This window comes from Mobula birostris, chromosome 14 (genome assembly GCF_030028105.1).
Source record: "Mobula birostris isolate sMobBir1 chromosome 14, sMobBir1.hap1, whole genome shotgun sequence".
Taxonomy (NCBI): Eukaryota; Metazoa; Chordata; class Chondrichthyes; order Myliobatiformes; family Myliobatidae; genus Mobula; species Mobula birostris.
Window position 1 is genome coordinate 94,376,235 of NC_092383.1, and position 22,458 is coordinate 94,398,692.

A 22,458-nucleotide genomic window follows, 5' to 3' on the forward strand; every position below is an offset into this window, starting at 1 on the left:
GTGGAGGCGGATATGATAGAGTCTTTTAAGAGACTCCTGGACAAGTACATGGAGCTCAGAAAGATAGAGGGCTATGAGTAACCCTAGGTAATTTCTAAGGTAAGGACTTGTCGGCACTGCTTTGTGAGCCGAAGAGCCTGTATTGTGCTGTAGGTTTTCTATGTTTCTACGTGGTTTCCCATTGTCTTCTTCACACACAGCCCTCCAGTTTTCTATCATCCCTGTATCTACCTAAAAGTATCTTAAATGTTCTTAATGTATCTGCCCTTACCACCACCTGATAAAGAAATTCTCACTAAATTTTGCAAAAATTCTCCCATGGAGCAGTAAGTATCCCAATCACACTAACCAAAGTCCCAACTCCTAATAGTAACCATCAGATATCTCTGAGGCCATCAATCCAGGTCCCAACTAGCAATAGCTAACCCTAATCACCAAGACTAACATTACAACTCCCAGCTGGCAGTAACTAGCAGTGATCACCGAGGTCACAGAGCAGCATTTGCTGGGCTCCTGAAGTAGTATCCAAGCTCTGAACTCTTCCCAAAGCAAGGCAAAAATTATCCATACTGTATGATACGATGCAATGGGTTGGTGAGTATCACCACAGGGGCCAGTCGCACTCACACCCAAGTGAATTCATCAGAAACCTAATAAGTAAAAGGAAAATTGGTCTGTCCTCTGCCCCATGTGTCCACCATGGACTGTAAGTATGGATTTAGGTTGGTATGAACATAAAACATAGAATATTACACACCTTTCATCCCACAAGGTTGTGCCAACCCTCTAACCTGCTCTAAGATCAATCTAACCCTTCTTATATAGCCCTCCATTTTTCTATCACCCATGAGCATATCTAAGAGCATCTATGGAGGGAAATGGATAGTTGATGTTTCGGGCCAAGACCCTTCATCAGGTCCAAAATGTTTGTTCCTTCGTAGATGCTGCAGATCACGCTGAGCTCCTCCAGCATTTTGTGTGTGTTGCTCAAGATTTCCAGCATCTGCAGAATCTCTTGTGTCTCTGGAAGATGCTGAGCCTGTTTTTTGGAAGGTTCTGCACATTTACTTGTTGACCACACTACAGAAGGTATCTGTACTTACTGTGAAGGTTCATTATTGTAGAAGCCATTCTTTGCTGTTGCTCTTCGGCTATTTGTAGTTCAGCTGCAGGAAAGAACATCAATTATTATTTTCCCCACTCACAGTACAATAGTGTCAGCAACTGTGTGTGCATTTTGTGTGTGTTGTTAATGGTGTCTGTTGTGTGTGCATTTTGTGTGTGTTGTTAATCATGTCAGTTTTGTGTGTTGTTAATGGTGTCAGTTGTGTGCGTGTTGTTAATGTTGTCAGTTATGTGTGCATTTTGTGTGTGTTGTTAATGGTGTCAGGTGCTTGTGTTGTTAATGGTGTCAGGTGTATGTGTTGTTAATTGTGTCAGGTGTGTGGGTTGTTAATGGTGTCAGGTGTATGTGTTGTTAATTGTGTCAGGTGTATGTGTTGTTAATGGTGTCAGTTGTGTGCATTTTGTGTGTGTTGTTAATGGTATCAGTTTTGTGTGCATTTTGTGTGTGTTAATGGTATCAGGTGTGTGCGTTGTTAATGGTGTCAGATATGTGTGCATTTTGTGTGTGGTGTTAATGGTGTCAGGTGTGTGTGCATTTTGTGTGTGTCAATGCTGTCAGGTGCGTGTGTTATTAATGGTGTCAGGTGTGTGTGTTGTTAATGGTGTCAGGTGTGTGTTCTTAATAGTGTCAGGTGCGTGTGTTGTTAATGGTGTCAGGTGTGTGTGTTAATGCTATCAGGTGCGTGTGTTGTTAATGGTGTCAGGTGTGTGTTTTTAATGCTGTCAGGTGTGTGTTTTTAATGGCGTCAGGTGCGTGTGTTGTTAATGGTGTCAGGTGTGTGTGTTGTTAACAGTGTCAGCTATCACACACTGGGCAGCTCAGTGTCTCACTACATCAATAGTACTGAGGTCAAGAGCTTCAAGTTCCTAAATGTGAACGTCACCAGCAGTCTGTCCTGGTCCATGGTCAAGAAAGCTCACCAATGCCTCTCCTTCCTCAGGAGACTAAAGAAATATGGCAATTCCCCTCTGTCAATATCTCAGAAAATCTGTCCTGGACCCAGCACGCTGATGCATTCATGAAGGATGCACGCCTGCACTTCTATTACGAATTTGAGATTTGGTATGTGACTAAATTCTCCAGCAAATTTCTACACTTGAATCGTGGAGGGCATTCTGACTCGTTGCATCACCGCCTGGTATGGAGACTCCACTGCGCAGGATCGCTAGAGCCTGCAAAGAGTTTATGGACTCACCCAGCTCCACCGAGCTCAACTCACCCAACTATTCAGGACATCTTTAAGAAGGGCAACATCAATCACTAAGGACGCTCACCATCCAGGACATGCCTGCTTCCTGAGGAGGCTCAGCAGCCCAAACAACAATTCAGAAACATCGTCTTCTCCACCATCAGATTTCTGAACAGTCCATGAAGCCTGTGAACACCAACTCACTAGTCATTTTCTCTGCACTGTTTCTGCAATATGACTTTGTGCTGTGCTGCTGCCACAAAAGAACAAATTTCGTATCATATGTCAGCGATAATCAACCTGATTTTGATGCTGATTCCCAATCCAGGCATACCTCTGCTGATTAGAAGCTGCTTTTGCTTGAGTTCATTGTCTTCTTTCAAGGCTTCGATTTGGTTCAGGAGTTCCTGGGTTTGATTTTCAACAGTCTCCAATTTGCTCTGTAAATTCCTGAGTGCCGTACCATCACTTTCTGCTCTCTGGGAAAAACAGCGATGAAGCGATGAGGGAGAAAGATAAAAAAAAAAGTAAATACAAGAGATTCTGCAGATGCCGGAAATCTTGAAGAACACACAGAAAGTGCTAAAGGAACTCAGCAAGTCAGACGGTATCTACGGAGGGGAATAAGCGTCAACGTTTCGGGCAGAGGCCTTTCATCAGGACTCAGGATGACCTGATGATGGGTCCCGGCCCAAAATGTCGACTGTTTATTCACCTCCAATGAAAAAATAATCTGACCAATTATTTTAAAGTAATGTGAAAAGCGAACAAAATACAATGGAGTAGCAAGCAATGTTCCGGAGCAATTCAGCAGGTCAAGCAGCATCACAGATGCTGAATTCCTCCAGAATATTGTTGCTCCAGATTCCAGTATTTCCGTGTCTGGTGTCTCCAAACACAAGGGGATGCCGGCAATCTGAACTAAAAACAGAAGATGTTAGGGATACCCGCCAAGCTGGGTAGTATCTGTGGAGAACGAAAGAGAGATTGATGGCTTTTCATCTTTGGCATACCTAGTTGAAGTGGTCCTTCACAGACCTCAGTTTTGTACTGGCCAGTGAGTTCAGCGATCCTGGGCTGGGAACTGGCCACAAACAGTATGGGTGGTTGTTGGAATCTCTCCTGCACCCATCCGGTTACTTCCACTCAATAGCACTCCTCCATAGCACCCAGGGTATCTTCAAGGAGTGATGCCTCAAAGAGGCAGCGTCCATCATTGAGGTCCCCCATCACCCAGGACATGCCCTCGTCTCATTGCTACCATCAGGGAGGAGGTACAGGAGCCTGAAGATGCACACTCAATGATTCAGGAACAGCTCTTCCCCACTGCCTTCAGATTTCTGAATGGAAGTTGAACCCATGAACACTACCTCACTATTTATTTATTTCTATTTTTACACTACTTATTTATAGTAATTTATCTATTTTTTATATTTTATATATATGTGTGTGTGTGTGTGTGTGTGTGTATACAAAATCAGGAGATTTTTGGACATCAGGAGATTTGTCAATGATTTTAGAAATGAAGTTACTGAGAAGCACATGAATTAAGAGAAGGATATAAGATATTTCGGGTCAAGATCCGCCATCAGAGGCTCTCAATGGCACTTAAAAAGTATGGGGATGTGTATTTGAATTGGCAAGACTCAATAGCCAATAGAGCAAGTGGTGGTAAATGGTAAGTGGTGCTATAGATACAGGTATGGATAGGTGGATAATGGTATAGGTAGCGGTATGAACATGTGGATAATATAGGTAGTGGTATGAACATGTGGATTATGGTTTAGATAGTGGTATTGTCACGTGGACAGTGCTACAGGTGATAGAACAGACATGTGGATACTGGTATAGATATTGGCATGGAAATGTTGGGCCAAAATGCCCTTTTCTGTGCTATATGACTGTATGACAATTTTGTTACTTTTCATTTATGCTTTCAGAGTGGAGGAGTCAGGGTCCACGGACAGAACGTTACCTGTAGCTTGCTCTCTATGACGTGCAGTCGATCGGTAGTCTCTGAGCACTGGGCTGTCAGTTCAGCACACTCAGCCATCGCCCTGTGATACGACTCTTTCCAGTGGGCAGACTCCTGTTCCTCTTCCCTCAGCGATCTCTGCAATCACAGACACTCAGCGTTAACCCACCTTTACCAACCACACTCGGAATATTGTGCCCAGTTCTAATTGCCTCATTACAGGAAGGATGCAGAAACTTTAGAGAGGGTGCAGGGGAGATTTACCAGGATGCAGCCTGGATTAGAGAGCGTGTCATATGAGGATAGGGTGAGCAAGCTAAGGCTTTTTTCTTTCAAGTGAAGGAAGATGAGAGGAGACTTTATAGAGGTGTACAAGATGTTGAGAGGTGTGGATAGAGTGGACAGCCGGAGACTTTTATCTCAGGGTGGAAATGGTGAATACAAGGGAGTATAATTTTAAGGTGATTGGAGGAAAGTATAGGGGGGATGACAGAGGTAAGTTTTTTTACATAGCTGAATCATCCTGCCAGGGATGGTGGAAAGGCTGATATGATAAAGGTTTTTAAGAGACTCTTGGTAGGCACAAGGATGAAAGAAAAATTGAGGGCTATTCAGGATGGAAGCATTAGGTTGATTTTGGCGTAGATTACTAGTCAGTATTGTAAAGCCTGTGATATGCTGTACTTTTCTGTGTTCTAAATCTTTTGCTTTAATTAAAATTATTTGAAAATTCAAGCTCATACAGTTCCTTCAGCTCGGTGTGGCATTAGCACGAACTAATGTGTTTACAGTGGCCCCTTTTCTTATGCTATTTTGGTCAATTTTGACTGAGGCAGCTTGCAGATAACAAAAGGCACAGCGCTAGATTAAACTGAATATGCCAGGGCTCTTTCGATTTTCTGTTTTGTATTCAGTGTTTTGTCATTCTTATTTTTTTGCTGTTTGTGCAGTTTGTTTTTTTTTTGCGTGGGTGGGGGGGTTCCATGGCTTTCTTTGTTTCGTGGCTGCCTGTGGGAAGATGAATTTCGGTGTTGTATGCCGCAGACATATAATCAGGTAGATAATAAATGTACTTTGACTTTAGAGTTGTGCTTTTGAAAAGTAATTTGGCTGCTGACTTTAGCAAATGCAACGTTGATGCAGCTGATGAGATTCGATTTATCACAAAATGCACTGGTAAATTTCCATTGGCTATTGGTGGAGAGCACTCTGACTGTCGTATCATAGCCTGTTGCAGAGTCTCCACTGCACAGGATCGCAAGAGGCTGCAGACGATTGTAGAGTCAGCCAGCTCCATCACAGGCACAACCCTCCCACCATCGAGGATCTGCAAGAGGTGGTATGTCAAGAAGGCGGCATCCATCGTTAAGGACCCCCAAATTCCCGGACACGCCTTTTCCTTATTGCTACTTTTATGGGTGTCAGGGTGGAGATACTGTACGTCTCTACCAAAGTAGATGTAAGGGGGCCTGTCCCTCTGCTAACCTGCAGGCCACCCTTGGGCAAGGTGTAGCACCTGCTTAGCCCCCCCCCCCCCCGATCAGGGTCATGTGAAGTCATGGGGGCAGGTGGCAGATGGTTCATATGAGCATCTGGTGCATATCACAAGTCCTGGTTACGTGACCACTGACACCAGGGTATTGATCTTGGCCGGGGTCACCTGTCTTGTAAAGACACTGTCAGAAGAAAGTAATGGAAAACCTCTGCGTAGAAAAGTTTCTCAAGAACAATCATGATTGTCCATGTCATATGACACAGCACATAATGATGATGCTGATGACTATCAGAGAGGAGGTACAGGAGCCTGTAGACATACACTCAGTGTTTTAGGTACAGCTTCTTCCCTTCTGCTAACAGATTTTGGTACAGTCCATAAACCCATGAAGACTGCCTTGTTATTGTTTCCTTTTTTGTCTGCAATTTGCAGGAATTTTAGTCTTTGCACTATACTGTTACTGAAAAACAACAAATTTCACGCCGGATAAGTCAGTGATAATGAACCTGACTGTGAGCCTGAAGTGCAGGTGATTTCTCATCACGGTAGGAAGTATCTGCTCCTCTGTTGTGAGCTAAGCTCAGTCTGATCGTGGCTCTCTTTGCTGGGCCTTTCTCAGCACCACCAGCTGTACCTGAACCCTCCACACCTGCCACTCACCTTGACATTGTCCAGACTTTGTTCTGCCGTAGTTTTCTCCTCGATCGCTCTCTGGAGTGATTCCTTGGCCATGCTCTCATACTTGAGTTTCTGTTCCTGCATTTCGATCATGCTTTCCTTGACACTGTCTTTTGAGTGATTCTATTGGAGAAAAACAGAGGTGTTCCATGTAGCACCAGGGGGGAGAAGAAAGGGAGACAGGCATTATGAACACTGAAGGTCATTCATTTACTTACTGGCTACTAGCACCATTTCCAAGCTGTTTCTTCTACTTACTAATTACACTACCTGAGTTATAGGGGAAAGTTGAATAGATTAGGACTTTAGTCATAATCATAGTTATACTTTATTGATCCCGGGGGAAATTGGTTTTCATTACGGTTGCACCATAAATAATTAAATAGTAATAAAACCATAAATAGTTAAATAGTAATATGTAAATTATGCCAGGAAATAAGTCCAGGACCAGCCTATTGGCTCAGGGTGTCTGACCCTCCAAGGGAGAATTTATTCTCTGGAATGTAGGAGATTGAGGGGAGATTGGAAAGAGGTGTACAAAATTATGAGGGGTACAGATGGTATAAATGCAAGCAGATTAGGTGAGATTAGAGCTAGAAGTCATAGGTTAAGGGTGAAATATTTAAGGTGAGAGAGTGGAACGAGCTGCCAGGGTAACAGGTGGACGTGGGTTCAATTTCAACATGTAAGAGAAGTTTGGATAGATACATAGATTGTAGGGCTATGGTCCAGGTTGTAGGTAGATGGGACGAGGCAGGATAATAGTTCAGGGGGACTTAGCTGAGCCGAAGGGCCTAGTTCTCTGCTGTAGTGTTCCACAACATTCAGCCCATTAAATCCAACCTAGCAGCCAGAAAAGCAATGGCTCTGTCCCTTTGCCCTTCCCTTTCCCCTGTAATCACACAATAATCTGCAGATGCTGGGATCAAAGGAACACTCACAACATGCTGGAGGAACTCAGCAGGTCGGGCAGCATCCGTGGAAACGATCAGTCAATGTTTCGGGCCGGAACCCTTCGCCAGGACTGAAGAGGGAAGGGGCAGAGGCCCTACAAAGAAGGTGGGGGGAGGGTGGGAAGGAGAAGGCTGGTAGGTTCCAGGTGGAAAACCAGTAAGGGGAAAGATAAAGGGGTGGGGGAGGGGATAGGCAGGAAAGGTGAAGAAGGAATAGGGGAAAGCACAACGGGGAGTTGAAGGAGGCGGAACCCTCTGCCCCTTCCCTCTACAGTCCTGACGAAGTGTTCCGGCCCGAAACGTCGACTCATCGTTTCCACGGATGCCGCCCGACCTGCTGAGTTCCTCCAGCGTGTTGTGAGTGTTCCCTTTCCCCTGTAAGCCTGTGATGTGCATCCATCGACCTTCCTTTCTTCCTTTGAAAGCTTAACTTTACAGGGGCCAACTAACTCTGGGATGTGGGTGGAAACCAGAGCACCCAGTGAAATCTCACATGGATACAGGGTTAGAAAATGACCTCGAAACTTACAAAATACAAAAACAATCATAGAAAATGTAGTCTCATAGAAATTGTTAGCTCTCTGATCTATGTTCAGTCATGAGGTCTCATAAAAATTGTTAGACCTCTGATTTACATTTCTACCCAGTAAAGTACCTTATCAGCATAAACTTCTCAAGAAAGAATGGTGGAACAACCAGCGGGGTTGGGATTTAAAGTTATTGGCTGGAGAACGAGAGGAGGGTTATAGAGAATGTTCTCACACCGAGGATGGAGGGACTGTGAAGCCCATTGTCTGAGCGAGTGCGGGAAATACATTTATCCCCATATTTATCTAGTACCGGGACAAAATCCTAACAACAGAATAGAACTTTGTTGGCATAGCTCAAGACAACAAGATTGTGGTGCACAGTGCTCTATTTGTCAATGTGGAGCGGAGAGAGTGTTTGTAAATCTGGTGGGAGCAAAGAATGTTGGGTATGGTGAGTGTGGAGTGCTAGGGGAGGGGTGTGGGGCAGGTGGCAGAGAAGGAGTGCCAGGGGCAGGGGGTGGTGTGAGTGCCAACACACCCAGCTCTCAGACACCATTTGGTGTCATTTGGTTCAAACAATTGGTTTATTGATCATTACAGAATGTCTCTCTGGTGCTTCCCACTCCCTCTCCTCTCCCTTCCCCTTTTCCCGACCATGATTCCCCTCTCCCTGCCCCCTTCCCACTCTCAGTCCACAATAGAGACCCATATCAGAATCAGATTTGTCATCACTCACATACTGTATGTCATGAAATTTGTTTTTTTTTTGTGGCAGCAGTACAGTGCAATACATAAAATTACTACAGTATTGTGTAAAAGTCTTAGGCACCCTAGCAATACATAAGTGTTTAAGATTTTTACACAGTGATAATAAACCTGATTCTGATACAGCAATTAACTGGACTTGACATTGTAATCAGACTCTTGAATTAAATGCTGTTTAAGACATACAATGTTTTGCACACAGTGTAAAATTCTCTTGATAAAAATCTCTTAAATAAAATGTTTTAGATTCATCTACAATAAAGATTACTCCTGATCGCACCATCTACCTTGTCATAGTCCTTGTACCTTATTGTCTGCCTGCACGGCACTTTCTCTGTAACTGTAACACTTTATTCTGCATTCTGTTACTGTTTTCCCTTCTACTACTTCAGTTTACTAAAGTATGGAATGATCTGATGATATACAGATAAAAACTTCTCCCTGTATCTCGGTACATGTGACAATAATAAAACAATATCCATTCATTCTGAATAAAATCTACAGCTCGGCAGTTGAACTCTGTTGTCTTCTTTCTACATCCACAGTTTACTGTTATGGAACTCTACTGTTCCATAGAGTCATAGAAAAGTACAAAAGTAGGCCCTTCAGCCCATCTAGTCCATGGCCAATCATTTAATCTGCACCGGGACCATAGTCCTCCATATCCCTACCGTTCATGTTCCTGTCCAAACTTGTCTTAAACATTGAAATCGAGCTCGCATGGACCATTTGCGCTGGCAACTCGTTCCACACTCTCATGACCCTCTGAATGAAGAGGTTCCCCTTAAACTTTTCATCTTTCACCCCTAACCCACGACCTTTGGTTGTAGTCTCAGTGGAGAAAGCCTGCTTGCATTTACCCTATCTGTCCCCTCGTGCGTGACTTCCCATCGTTGTGGGAAACTGCACATTTTTTTTCTGTACTTATTTCTGGCTGCAGGGTACAACAGAAAGCCTCATTTCACACGCACACACTTTTCATTCAACAACCTTGAAAAATTCCCTCATTGAACAATGAATTCCCCTACCTGCGCCCAGGTGTGTAACTGAGTCTCCAGTGACTGCAGTTTGCAGCGCAGCGAATCATCGTTCAGTTGTACCTGAAATGAGAATTTACAGGTGAGTATAGACCAAGCAAAGTAGAGTGTGATGTCAGGTTATGCGTCCAGCCCTGGGGAATTAATCTCAGCTACAGGCTGTGGGGATTCTGTCCGTGTTTACACCAGCATTGTAACAATGGGATTGGGTTCCAGCAGAAATGCAACCCAGATTTTGGAGGTTCACATGGATTCAATCTGACATTTGTGACTCAGTGATTGTCCATGGACCATCTACAGACCATCCTCAGACCATCTACAGACCATCCACACATCAGCCACAGACCATCTATTCACCATTCATACACCATCTACGAACTATCCACAGATCATCCATGGCCATCCACACATCATCCCTAGACCATCCAAAGACCATTCATGTACCATCAATGGACCCCTTATCTAAGAAAGGATTTGCTGACATTGGAGAAGGTTCAAAGGAGGTTGACAAGAATGATTCCAGGATTGAAAGGCTTATCATATGAGGGGTGTTTGACGGCCCTGGACCTGTATTAACAGGAATTCAGAAGAATGATGGAGCGATTTCATTGAAACCTATCGAATGTTGAAAGGCCTTGATAGAGTGGATCTGGAGAGGATGTTTCCTATGGTGGCAGAGTCTAAGATCAGAAGACACAGCCTCATATTGGAGAGATGTCTATTTAGAACAGAGATGAGGAATTTCTTTGACCAAAGAGTGGTGAATCTGTGGAATTCATTGCCATAGATAGATGTGTTAGGGCAAGTGATTGGGTACATGTAAACTGGAAGCTGGTAGGTTCTCGATTAGAAAGGGCATCAAAGATTACAGGGAGGAGGCAGGAGAATGGGGTTGCAATGGATAATAAATCAGCCATGATGAAATGGCGGAGCAGATTCAAATGGACCAGATGGCTGAATTCTACTCCTGTGCCTTATAGTCTTATGAGTCTCGGTTCGACAAGCAGCAAATGGCAACCACGCGATTCCTACCTTCCACGATTTCTCTGCAGCCTGCAGGAGCGTGGCAAGCAGCTGCTGGAGGACTGCCATCTTCTGTTTCAGCATCACCTCACGGTGCAGAGCTTCCTGCCGGGGAGAGATGCCTAAGAGTCAGTACAAGCCCTCCAGCTCAACAATCAAGCCGCACTGCATTTCAAGCACATCCTATACCCACTTGATTACATCGAGCTGCATCTTCAAACAGGGATAAACTAAATTAAAGAATTCACTCATAGTTGAAGATGGTTAAGTTTAGTTGTCGGTCAACCATACATGAATACAGCTAAATGAAACAATGTTACTCCTGAGCCAAGTTGCAACATACAGTACCAACACAGTCATACACAGCTCAAAGCTCATATAGCACATATAAGATAGCAGTATAATACAGTCACACCAAAAAATGTAGTTCAGGACCCTGAGTCAATGAATGTTGCAGAAATCTACACTTGAGCACAATGCAGCTGGTCTTCTGCTGAGTGAACACTAGGGGGCAGCACCGACTCTAGCTTGGACGCCATGCCACACCTCCGCTGGTGGAGCACACTGACTCTGCTGCCTCCCTTCTGGGTGGCTGTAAACAGGCGACACCACGGCTTGAGGCCTTAATCTTCGCTACGACGGAGTCCACACGGCTTCCTCACTGTCCACCAATGAACCAGTGAATCAGACTTGCAGCATACCACATTAACAATGTCCAACAGGGTCAACTCAAAAAAAGAGACTAAGGCGATCACTGGCTGTTAGACATGTCAGTAGTTACATTTTTAATTATATTATATCTAACTTTGCATTGAATTTCAGAGTTAGATGGCAGATGAATTACCTTCAGATACTCTGACAGTTGCTTGATCTCCTGAAAAACATAAAATGCAGGAATTTCGTGAGGGAGACAAAATTAAATTTTGATTTAAATCCATCAAGACCACACTGCTGGCAAGACTTCGCCCCTAGTCTCCAACAGTCCTTAAAAGACCAAGCCCTCTCCCATCCATCCTACTGAGAAGATCACTCCAGGTAGTGTTCAGTTTGTCCCCCTAGCAACCAAAGTTGAGAAGTTTAATTTCCTCAATTGTGTGTGCCACTTACAGTAGTTATTGGTGACTGGAGTTGCTTTATCCACCCACAGGTTGTGAGGGTTGAGCCCAGTTGCTCCGGAACTGAGGATGGCCCCTTACCAGGGGTGAAGAAGAGCCAACACTGAGTTCGGATGTGGACCCGAGTCCACAGACCAGGACAGGACTGCAGATCTATTTCCCTACAAGCCAGTTGGATTTTTACAACAATGCAGAGGGACGCACGCGATGCTGGAGGAACTCAACGGGTCAGGGGGCATCTTTGGAAGAAAATGGACAATTGATGTTTCAGGTCGAGATCCTTCATCTGGACTGGAAGCACAGCTGGTATGAAGAGATGGAGAGATGGGGTGGAGCGAGAGCTGGAAGGTGATGGGTGGATCCAGGTGAGAGGGGTGAGAGAATGGTGTCAGTAGCTTGGGGGTGATGGGTGATAGGCAGATGAGGAAGTGAGAGTTTCAGATTAGTGTTTGAAGCTGGGAGGTGATGGGTGGATCTGGGGAGGAGGAGATGATAGGCAGATGAGGAAGTGAGAGTTTCAGATTAGTGTTCGAAGCTGGGAGGTGGTGGGTGGCTTCTGGAGAGGTGGGTTGATAACGTTTCTGCCTCTACCTTGGCACCTACCACTCTGTGTTAAAAAGAAACCTACCTCCAATAATTGTCCCAGGGTGGAAATGGTTAATACCAAAGGGAAATCCCAGGGTGGAAATGGTTAATACCAAGGGGAAATGTCAGAGGCAAGTTCTTCACACAGAGGATGGTGGGTGCGTGGAACATACCACCAGCAGTGGTGGAAGACATAGATAAACTTGGGACATTTAAGAGACTCTTAGACAGACGTGGGTGACTAAAAAATGGAGGACTACGTTGGAGGGAAGGCAAACATGAGGAAATCTGCAGATGCTGGAATTTCAAGCAACACACACAAAAATTGCTGGTGAACGCAGCAGGCCAGACAGCATCTATAGGAAGAGGTACAGTCGACGTTTCGGGCCAAGACCCTTCATCAGGACTAACTGAAAGCATGAACATTGACTTTTCTAACTTCCGTTAATGCCCCTCCTCCCTTTCGCACCTCAACCCTTATTTATTTATTTATTTATTTGTTTCTTTTTCCTTTTTTACTCTCTCCATTTTTTCTCCCTTTGTCCCTCTCACTATAACTCCTTGCCTGCTTTCCACTCTCTGGGCTCCCCTCCCCTCTTCTCTTTCTCCCTAGGCCTCCCGTTCCATGATCCTCTCCCTTCTCCAGCCTCGTATCCCTTTTGCCAATCAACTTTCCAGCTCTTGGCTCCATCCCTCCCCCTCCTGTCTTCTCCTATCATTTCAGATCTCCCGCTCCCCCTCCCACTTTCAAATCTCTTACTATCTCTTCCTTCAGTTAGTCTTGACGAAGGGTCTTGGCCCAAAACATCGACTGTACCTCTTCCTATAGATGCTGCCTGGCCTGCTGCGTTCACCAGCATTTTCTGTGTGTGTTGTAGGAGGGAAGGGTTAGTTTGATCTTAGAGTAAGTTAAAAGGTCAGCATAATAACCTGGACCAAATGGCTTGAACTGTGCTGTAGTGTTCTACGTTCTAACATCTCCTCTAAACCTTCCTTCACTTAAATGGATGTCCTCTGGTTTTTGTCGTTGACGCCCTGGGAAAAATCTCTGGCTGTCCACTCTGAATATGCCTCTTATAATCTTATACACCTCTGTCAAGTTGTCTCTCATCCTCCTTTGCTCCAAAGAACAAAACCCCAGCTCGATCAACCTTTCCACACATCAGTGACCAGGTGAAATACGTTCACCCTGTACCCACAATGACACCCAAAGCACAGGCACATTACTGCAGCAGACAGGGACACCAAGCCTCGTAGACAAAGACTGCTGCAAATTTTCCTCACCTGATCCAGAACTGCGACTCCGCATCTGCAAAGGAAAATACAACAAGAGCATTAAAGGCAGTAGATGGGCAGAGAGTGAGTCACAGTACCTGCTGCAGGAGATGCTAAGCTGTGGACTGTGTACCAATGTCAGCTACACATCAGGACCCTCTGCTAGGGTGCTGCCCCAACATAAGTGGCATCTGTTTCTGCATTCAGATACATCCGCAGATGTGCTGGGCACATCATCAGCGGTGTAGCCTGGGGTCGGGTATTTCAGCATCAGATACCCTCGTCCAGGCGACCCAGCAGGGTGCTCTGGCCCTGGCCTGTGCCCACGGGTCAGACCTCTTGGTCCAGAGCCATCCGGAGACTTGCTCAGCAGCCTCTGTGACGGTCCTGATGGCTCTTTTCTTTACCGCCCCGTAATGCCAAGGAGAGGGTAGTATTTACTGCCTCAGTGTATATATGTTATCTGCCCAAATGGCACACAAACTTAGACTTTATACTGTAGCTCCAACTCAAAGTCAAGTTTGTGTAAATCCCTACATGCACAGTCACAATGAAAACTTACTTACGGCAGCATGGTAGGCATACAGTATTATATAGTCAGCATTCACCAGAAAAACATAAACTGCACACACTCTTTACCGGAAAGCACACAATTAGAACAACATGAGTTTAACTTTGATGAAATGTGGACATTGCGATTAGGTGCAAGAATGAAATGGCTGAAGGGAAGTAGCTGTTCTTGAATGTTGTGGTGTGGGGCTTCACGCTTCTGTGCCTCCTTCCTGACGGTAGCTGAGAGAAGGTGGATGCTGGGGTTCTTTGATGGTGGATGTTGCCATCTTGAGGTGGGGATGGATGTATTGGGATGATCTCGGTACTGGTGACAATGATAAACCCATACCTGTACCTGTGACCAGAATCTGACCTGCCTTGAGGTACAGTAAAGGGATGAGAGTGGGAGGGGGGAGGCACCACGGGAGAGTAGTGAATAGTGTAACACTTTAGAGCACCGGGGATGGGGGGGGGGTTCAATTCCCGCCACTGTCTGTAAGGCGTTTGTACATTCTCTCTGTGACCGCGCGGATTTCCACAGAATGCTCTGGCTTCCCCTTACATTCCAAAGGCGTACAGGTTGGAGCTGGTAAGGTGTGGGTGTGCTCTGCTGGTGCCAGAGATGTGGGCTGCCCCCAGCACACCCTGAGATTGTGTTGGTCGCTGACACAAGCGGCACGTTTCACTGTTCGTTTCGGTGTACGTGCGACCAATAAAACTCATTGTTTTTCTTTCTTTCTTTGACCGCCGTGTAGGAGGAGGTAAAGAATCAAGGGTAGAAACTCAGCTGTGGTCCCAGACGCTGGCTGGGACCCGGACAGTCCCTCCCCAGCACTCAATGGAATCAAAGTCCAGGAATGTGATGGAACTGATTCCGCGCCCCCCCCCCCCCCCATACTTGTTCAAACTCTGCACCGACATCTTACCATCCCCGTTGCTTTCTGAGGTGTTTTAACTGGAATAAATACTGGACACAAGGTAAATGAGCTGAGATCCAGCCCAAATAACAGTTCACACTGGGGGAGTTGGTACTTACTCTGTCTGCTGGCTTGCTTCCTTCTGGGACACATTTCCGAATCCACCGCTGTCCGCTGGCGGGACCTGGGTTGCTGTTCACAAACGAAGTGATAGACAGTGATTCAGAGATGCACACCCTTTCTAAACATTCAGCTACAACTATCCCAGCTGCTCATATGTAGTGTCCACACTGGTCTATGTGCTGCTCCCACATCAACCCAAACATCTACTTAATCCCCCTCACTCCCCCAAACCTCATCAAAATCTCCGGACTCTCCCAAACCTCCTCAATCCCCCCGCTCCCCAAACCTCCTCATCATCTCCTCAATCCCCCCTCACTCCCCCAAGCCTCATCAAAATCTCCTCAATCCCCACACCTCATCATCATCTCCTCAATCCCCCCTCACTCCTGCAAACATCGAAACCTCCTTAATCCCCCCCACTGCCCCAATCCTCATCAAAATCCCACCCACCACTCCCCCAATCACTCATCCTCATCCCCCAATCCCCCCAACACCCCTCAAACCTCTCATCACTCACCACAACCTCCTCATCTCCACCCATCCCCACACTCCCCAAACCTCATCAAAATCTCCTCACTCCCCAACCTCAACATCATCACCTCACTCCCCAATCCCCCACTCCCTCAACCTCCTCATCCCTCCTCCCAAACCTCATCATCATCTCCTCAATCCCCCCTCACTCCTGCAAACATCGAAACCTCCTTAATCCCCCCCACTGCCCCAATCCTCATCAAAATCCCCCCACTCCCCCAAACCTCCTCATCATCTCCTCAATCCCCCCACTCCCCCAAACCTCATCAAAATCTCCTCACTCTCCCAAACCTCATCATCATCTCCTCAATCCCCCCTCACTCCTGCAAACATCGAAACCTCCTTAATCCCCCCAACTCCCCCAAACCTCATCAAAATCTCCTCACTCTCCCAAACCTCCTCAATCCCCCGCTCCCCAAACCTCATCATCATCTCCTCAATCCCCCCTCACTCCTGCAAACATCGAAACCTCCTTAATCCCCCCCACTGCCCCAATCCTCATCAAAATCCCCCCACTCCCCCAAACCTCCTCATCATCTCCTCAATCCCCCCACTCCCCCAATCCTCATCAAAATCTCCACACTCCCCAAACCTCCTCATCATCTCCTCAATCCCCCCACTCCCCCAAACCTCATCAAAATCTCCTCACTCCCCAAACCTCATCATCATCTCCTCAATCCCCCCTCACTCCTGCAAACATCGAAACCTCCTTAATCCCCCCCACTGCCCCAATCCTCATCAAAATCCCCCCACTCCCCCAAACCTCCTCATCATCTCCTCAATCCCCCCACTCCCCCAAACCTCATCAAAATCTCCTCACTCTCCCAAACCTCATCATCATCTCCTCAATCACCCCTCACTCCTGCAAACATCGAAACCTCCTTAATCCCCCCCACTCCCCCAAACCTCATCAAAATCTCCTCACTCTCCCAAACCTCCTCAATCCCCCGCTCCCCAAACCTCATCATCATCTCCTCAATCCCCCCTCACTCCTGCAAACATCGAAACCTCCTTAATCCCCCCCCACTGCCCCAATCCTCATCAAAATCCCCCCACTCCCCCAAACCTCCTCATCATCTCCTCAATCCCCCCACTCCCCCAATCCTCATCAAAATCTCCTCACTCCCCAAACCTCCTCATCATCTCCTCAATCCCCCCACTCCCCCAAACCTCATCAAAATCTCCTCACTCCCCAAACCTCATCATCATCTCCTCAATCCCCCCTCACTCCTGCAAACATCGAAACCTCCTTAATCCCCCCCACTGCCCCAATCCTCATCAAAATCCCCCCACTCCCCCAAACCTCCTCATCATCTCCTCAATCCCCCCACTCCCCCAATCCTCATCAAAATCCCCCCGCTCCCCAAACCTCCTCATCATCTCCTCAATCCCCCCTCACTCCCCCAAGCCTCATCATCATCTCCTCAATCCCCCTCACTCCCCCAAACCTCCTCATCATCTCCTCAATCCCCCCTCACTCCTGCAAACATCGAAACCTCCTTAATCCCCCCCACTGCCCCAATCCTCATCAAAATCCCCCCACTCCCCCAAACCTCCTCATCAGCTCCTCAATCCCCCCACTCCCCCAAACCTCATCAAAATCTCCTCACTCCCCCAAACCTCCTCATCATCTCCTCAATCCCCCCACTCCCCCAAACCTCATCAAAATCTCCTCACTCCCCAAACCTCATCATCATCTCCTCAATCCCCCCACTCCCCCAAACCTCATCAAAATCCCTCCGCTCCCCAAACCTCATCATCATCTCCTCAATCCCCCCTCACTCCTGCAAATATCGAAACCTCCTTAATCCCCCCCACTGCCCCAATCCTCATCAAAATCCCCCCACTCCCCCAAACCTCCTCATCATCTCCTCAATCCCCCCACTCCCCCAAACCTCATCAAAATCTCCTCACTCTCCCAAACCTCATCATCATCTCCTCAATCCCCCCTCACTCCTGCAAACATCGAAACCTCCTTAATCCCCCCCACTCCCCCAAACCTCATCAAAATCTCCTCACTCTCCCAAACCTCCTCAATCCCCCGCTCCCCAAACCTCATCATCATCTCCTCAATCCCCCCTCACTCCTGCAAACATCGAAACCTCCTTAATCCCCCCCACTGCCCCAATCCTCATCAAAATCCCCCCACTCCCCCAAACCTCCTCATCATCTCCTCAATCCCCCCACTCCCCCAATCCTCATCAAAATCTCCTCACTCACCAAACCTCATCATCATCTCCTCAATCCCCCCTCACTCCTGCAAACATCGAAACCTCCTTAATCCCCCCCACTGCCCCAATCCTCATCAAAATCCCCCCACTCCCCCAAACCTCCTCATCATTTCCTCATTCCCCCCACTCCCCCAAACCTCATCAAAATCTCCTCACTCTCCCAAACCTCATCATCATCTCCTCAATCCCCCCTCACTCCTGCAAACATCGAAACCTCCTTAATCCCCTCCACTCCCCCAAACCTCATCAAAATCTCCTCACTCTCCCAAACCTCCTCAATCCCCCGCTCCCCAAACCTCATCATCATCTCCTCAATCCCCCCTCACTCCTGCAAACATCGAAACCTCCTTAATCCCCCCCACTGCCCCAATCCTCATCAAAATCCCCCCACTCCCCCAAACCTCCTCATCATCTCCTCAATCCCCCCACTCCCCCAATCCTCATCAAAATCTCCTCACTCCCCAAACCTCCTCATCATCTCCTCAATCCCCCCACTCCCCCAAACCTCATCAAAATCTCCTCACTCCCCAAACCTCCTCATCATCTCCTCAATCCCCCCACTCCCCCAAGCCTCATCAAAATCTCCTCAATCCCCAAACCTCATCATCATCTCCTCAATCCCCCCTCACTCCTGCAAACATCGAAACCTCCTTAATCCCCCCCACTGCCCCAATCCTCATCAAAATCCCCCCACTCCCCCAAACCTCCTCATCATCTCCTCAATCCCCCCATTCCCCCAAACCTCATCAAAATCTCCTCACTCCCACAAACCTCCTCATCATCTCCTCAATCCCCCCACTCCCCCAAACCTCATCAAAATCTCCTCACTCCCCAAACCTCATCATCATCTCCTCAATCCCCCCACTCACCCAAACCTCATCAAAAACCCTCCGCTCCCCAAACCTCATCATCATCTCCTCAATCCCCCCTCACTCCTGCAAACATCGAAACCTCCTTAATCCCCCCCACTGCCCCAATCCTCATCAAAATCCCCCCACTCCCCCAAACCTCCTCATCATCTCCTCAATCCCCCCACTCCCCCAAACCTCATCAAAATCTCCTCACTCTCCCAAACCTCATCATCATCTCCTCAATCCCCCCTCACTCCTGCAAACATCGAAACCTCCTTAATCCCCCCAACTCCCCCAAACCTCATCAAAATCTCCTCACTCTCCCAAACCTCCTCAATCCCCCGCTCCCCAAACCTCATCATCATCTCCTCAATCCCCCCTCACTCCTGCAAACATCGAAACCTCCTTAATCCCCCCCACTGCCCCAATCCTCATCAAAATCCCCCCACTCTCCCAAACCTCCTCATCATCTCCTCAATCCCCCCACTCCCCCAATCCTCATCAAAATCTCCTCACTCCCCAAACCTCCTCATCATCTCCTCAATCCCCCCACTCCCCCAAACCTCATCAAAATCTCCTCACTCCCCAAACCTCATCATCATCTCCTCAATCCCCCCTCACTCCTGCAAACATCGAAACCTCCTTAATCCCCCCCACTGCCCCAATCCTCATCAAAATCCCCCCACTCCCCCAAACCTCCTCATCATCTCCTCAATCCCCCCACTCCCCCAAACCTCATCAAAATCTCCTCACTCTCCCAAACCTCATCATCATCTCCTCAATCACCCCTCACTCCTGCAAACATCGAAACCTCCTTAATCCCCCCCACTCCCCCAAACCTCATCAAAATCTCCTCACTCTCCCAAACCTCCTCAATCCCCCGCTCCCCAAACCTCATCATCATCTCCTCAATCCCCCAATCCCCCCTCACTCCTGCAAACATCGAAACCTCCTTAATCCCCCCCCACTGCCCCAATCCTCATCAAAATCCCCCCACTCCCCCAAACCTCCTCATCATCTCCTCAATCCCCCCACTCCCCCAATCCTCATCAAAATCTCCTCACTCCCCAAACCTCCTCATCATCTCCACAATCCCCCCACTCCCCCAAACCTCATCAAAATCTCCTCACTCCCCAAACCTCATCATCATCTCCTCAATCCCCCCACTCCCCCAATCCTCATCAAAATCCCCCCGCTCCCCAAACCTCCTCATCATCTCCTCAATCCCCCCTCACTCCCCCAAGCCTCATCAAAATCTCCTCAATCCCCCTCACTCCCCCAAACCTCCTCATCATCTCCTCAATCCCCCCTCACTCCTGCAAACATCGAAACCTCCTTAATCCCCCCCACTGCCCCAATCCTCATCAAAATCCCCCCACTCCCCCAAACCTCCTCATCAGCTCCTCAATCCCCCCACTCCCCCAAACCTCATCAAAATCTCCTCACTCCCCCAAACCTCCTCATCATCTCCTCAATCCCCCCACTCCCCCAAACCTCATCAAAATCTCCTCACTCCCCAAACCTCATCATCATCTCCTCAATCCCCCCACTCCCCCAAACCTCATCAAAATCCCTCCGCTCCCCAAACCTCATCATCATCTCCTCAATCCCCCCTCACTCCTGCAAATATCGAAACCTCCTTAATCCCTCCCACTGCCCCAATCCTCATCAAAATCCCCCCACTCCCCCAAACCTCCTCATCATCTCCTCAATCCCCCCACTCCCCCAAACCTCATCAAAATCTCCTCACTCTCCCAAACCTCATCATCATCTCCTCAATCCCCCCTCACTCCTGCAAACATCGAAACCTCCTTAATCCCCCCCACTCCCCCAAACCTCATCAAAATCTCCTCACTCTCCCAAACCTCCTCAATCCCCCGCTCCCCAAACCTCATCATCATCTCCTCAATCCCCCCTCACTCCTGCAAACATCGAAACCTCCTTAATCCCCCCCACTGCCCCAATCCTCATCAAAATCCCCCCACTCCCCCAAACCTCCTCATCATCTCCTCAATCCCCCCACTCCCCCAATCCTCATCAAAATCTCCTCACTCACCAAACCTCATCATCATCTCCTCAATCCCCCCTCACTCCTGCAAACATCGAAACCTCCTTAATCCCCCCCACTGCCCCAATCCTCATCAAAATCCCCCCACTCCCCCAAACCTCCTCATCATTTCCTCATTCCCCCCACTCCCCCAAACCTCATCAAAATCTCCTCACTCTCCCAAACCTCATCATCATCTCCTCAATCCCCCCTCACTCCTGCAAACATCGAAACCTCCTTAATCCCCCCCACTCCCCCAAACCTCATCAAAATCTCCTCACTCTCCCAAACCTCCTCAATCCCCCGCTCCCCAAACCTCATCATCATCTCCTCAATCCCCCCTCACTCCTGCAAACATCGAAACCTCCTTAATCCCCCCCACTGCCCCAATCCTCATCAAAATCCCCCCACTCCCCCAAACCTCCTCATCATCTCCTCAATCCCCCCACTCCCCCAATCCTCATCAAAATCTCCTCACTCCCCAAACCTCCTCATCATCTCCTCAATCCCCCCACTCCCCCAAACCTCATCAAAATCTCCTCACTCCCCAAACCTCATCATCATCTCCTCAATCCCCCCTCACTCCTGCAAACATCGAAACCTCTTTAATCCCCCCCACTGCCCCAATCCTCATCAAAATCCCCCCACTCCCCCAAACCTCCTCATCATCTCCTCAATCCCCCCACTCCCCCAATCCTCATCAAAATCCCCCCGCTCCCCAAACCTCCTCATCATCTCCTCAATCCCCCCTCACTCCTGCAAACATCGAAACCTCCTTAATCCCCCCCACTGCCCCAATCCTCATCAAAATCCCCCCACTCCCCCAAACCTTCTCATCATCTCCTCAATCCCCCCACTCTCCCAAACCTCATCAATCCCCCGCTCCCCAAACCTCATCATCATCTCCTCAATCCCCCCTCACTCCTGCAAACATCGAAACCTCCTTAATCCCCCCCACTGCCCCAATCCTCATCAAAATCCCCCCACTCCCCCAAACCTCCTCATCATCTCCTCAATCCCCCCACTCCCCCAATCCTCATCAAAATCTCCTCACTCCCCAAACCTCCTCATCATCTCCTCAATCCCCCCACTCCCCCAAACCTCATCAAAATCTCCTCACTCCCCAAACCTCATCATCATCTCCTCAATCCCCCCTCACTCCTGCAAACATCGAAACCTCTTTAATCCCCCCCACTGCCCCAATCCTCATCAAAATCCCCCCACTCCCCCAAACCTCCTCATCATCTCCTCAATCCCCCCACCCCCCCAATCCTCATCAAAATCCCACCGCTCCCCAAACCTCCTCATCATCTCCTCAATCCCCCCTCACTCCTGCAAACATCGAAACCTCCTTAATCCCCCCCACTGCCCCAATCCTCATCAAAATCCCCCCACTCCCCCAAACCTCCTCATCATCTCCTCAATCCCCCCACTCCCCCAATCCTCATCAAAATCCCCCC

At 48.0% G+C, this 22,458-nt stretch overlaps 1 protein-coding gene across 5 annotated transcripts in view; it reads right to left on the reverse strand.

Moving 5' to 3' along the window:
- The window catches only part of LOC140210122 (TRAF3-interacting JNK-activating modulator-like), a 60,392-nt gene that overhangs the window by 18,328 nt on the left and 19,606 nt on the right, over positions 1–22,458 (reverse strand). For all 5 annotated transcript variants that reach the window (XR_011889161.1, XM_072278970.1, XM_072278971.1 and 2 more), the window contains 9 exons: positions 15,335–15,407; positions 13,756–13,780; positions 11,616–11,645; positions 10,781–10,876; positions 9,740–9,811; positions 6,446–6,586; positions 4,291–4,428; positions 2,650–2,794; positions 1,104–1,166 (listed from right to left, as the gene is read on the reverse strand). Coding sequence is in view for 4 of the 5 variants with exons in the window: in XM_072278970.1 (XP_072135071.1) it covers positions 1,104–1,166; positions 2,650–2,794; positions 4,291–4,428; positions 6,446–6,586; positions 9,740–9,811; positions 10,781–10,876; positions 11,616–11,645; positions 13,756–13,780; positions 15,335–15,407 (783 nt within the window). In the remaining variant the exon portion in view is untranslated. The remainder of the gene's footprint in view (positions 1–1,103; positions 1,167–2,649; positions 2,795–4,290; positions 4,429–6,445; positions 6,587–9,739; positions 9,812–10,780; positions 10,877–11,615; positions 11,646–13,755; positions 13,781–15,334; positions 15,408–22,458) is intronic.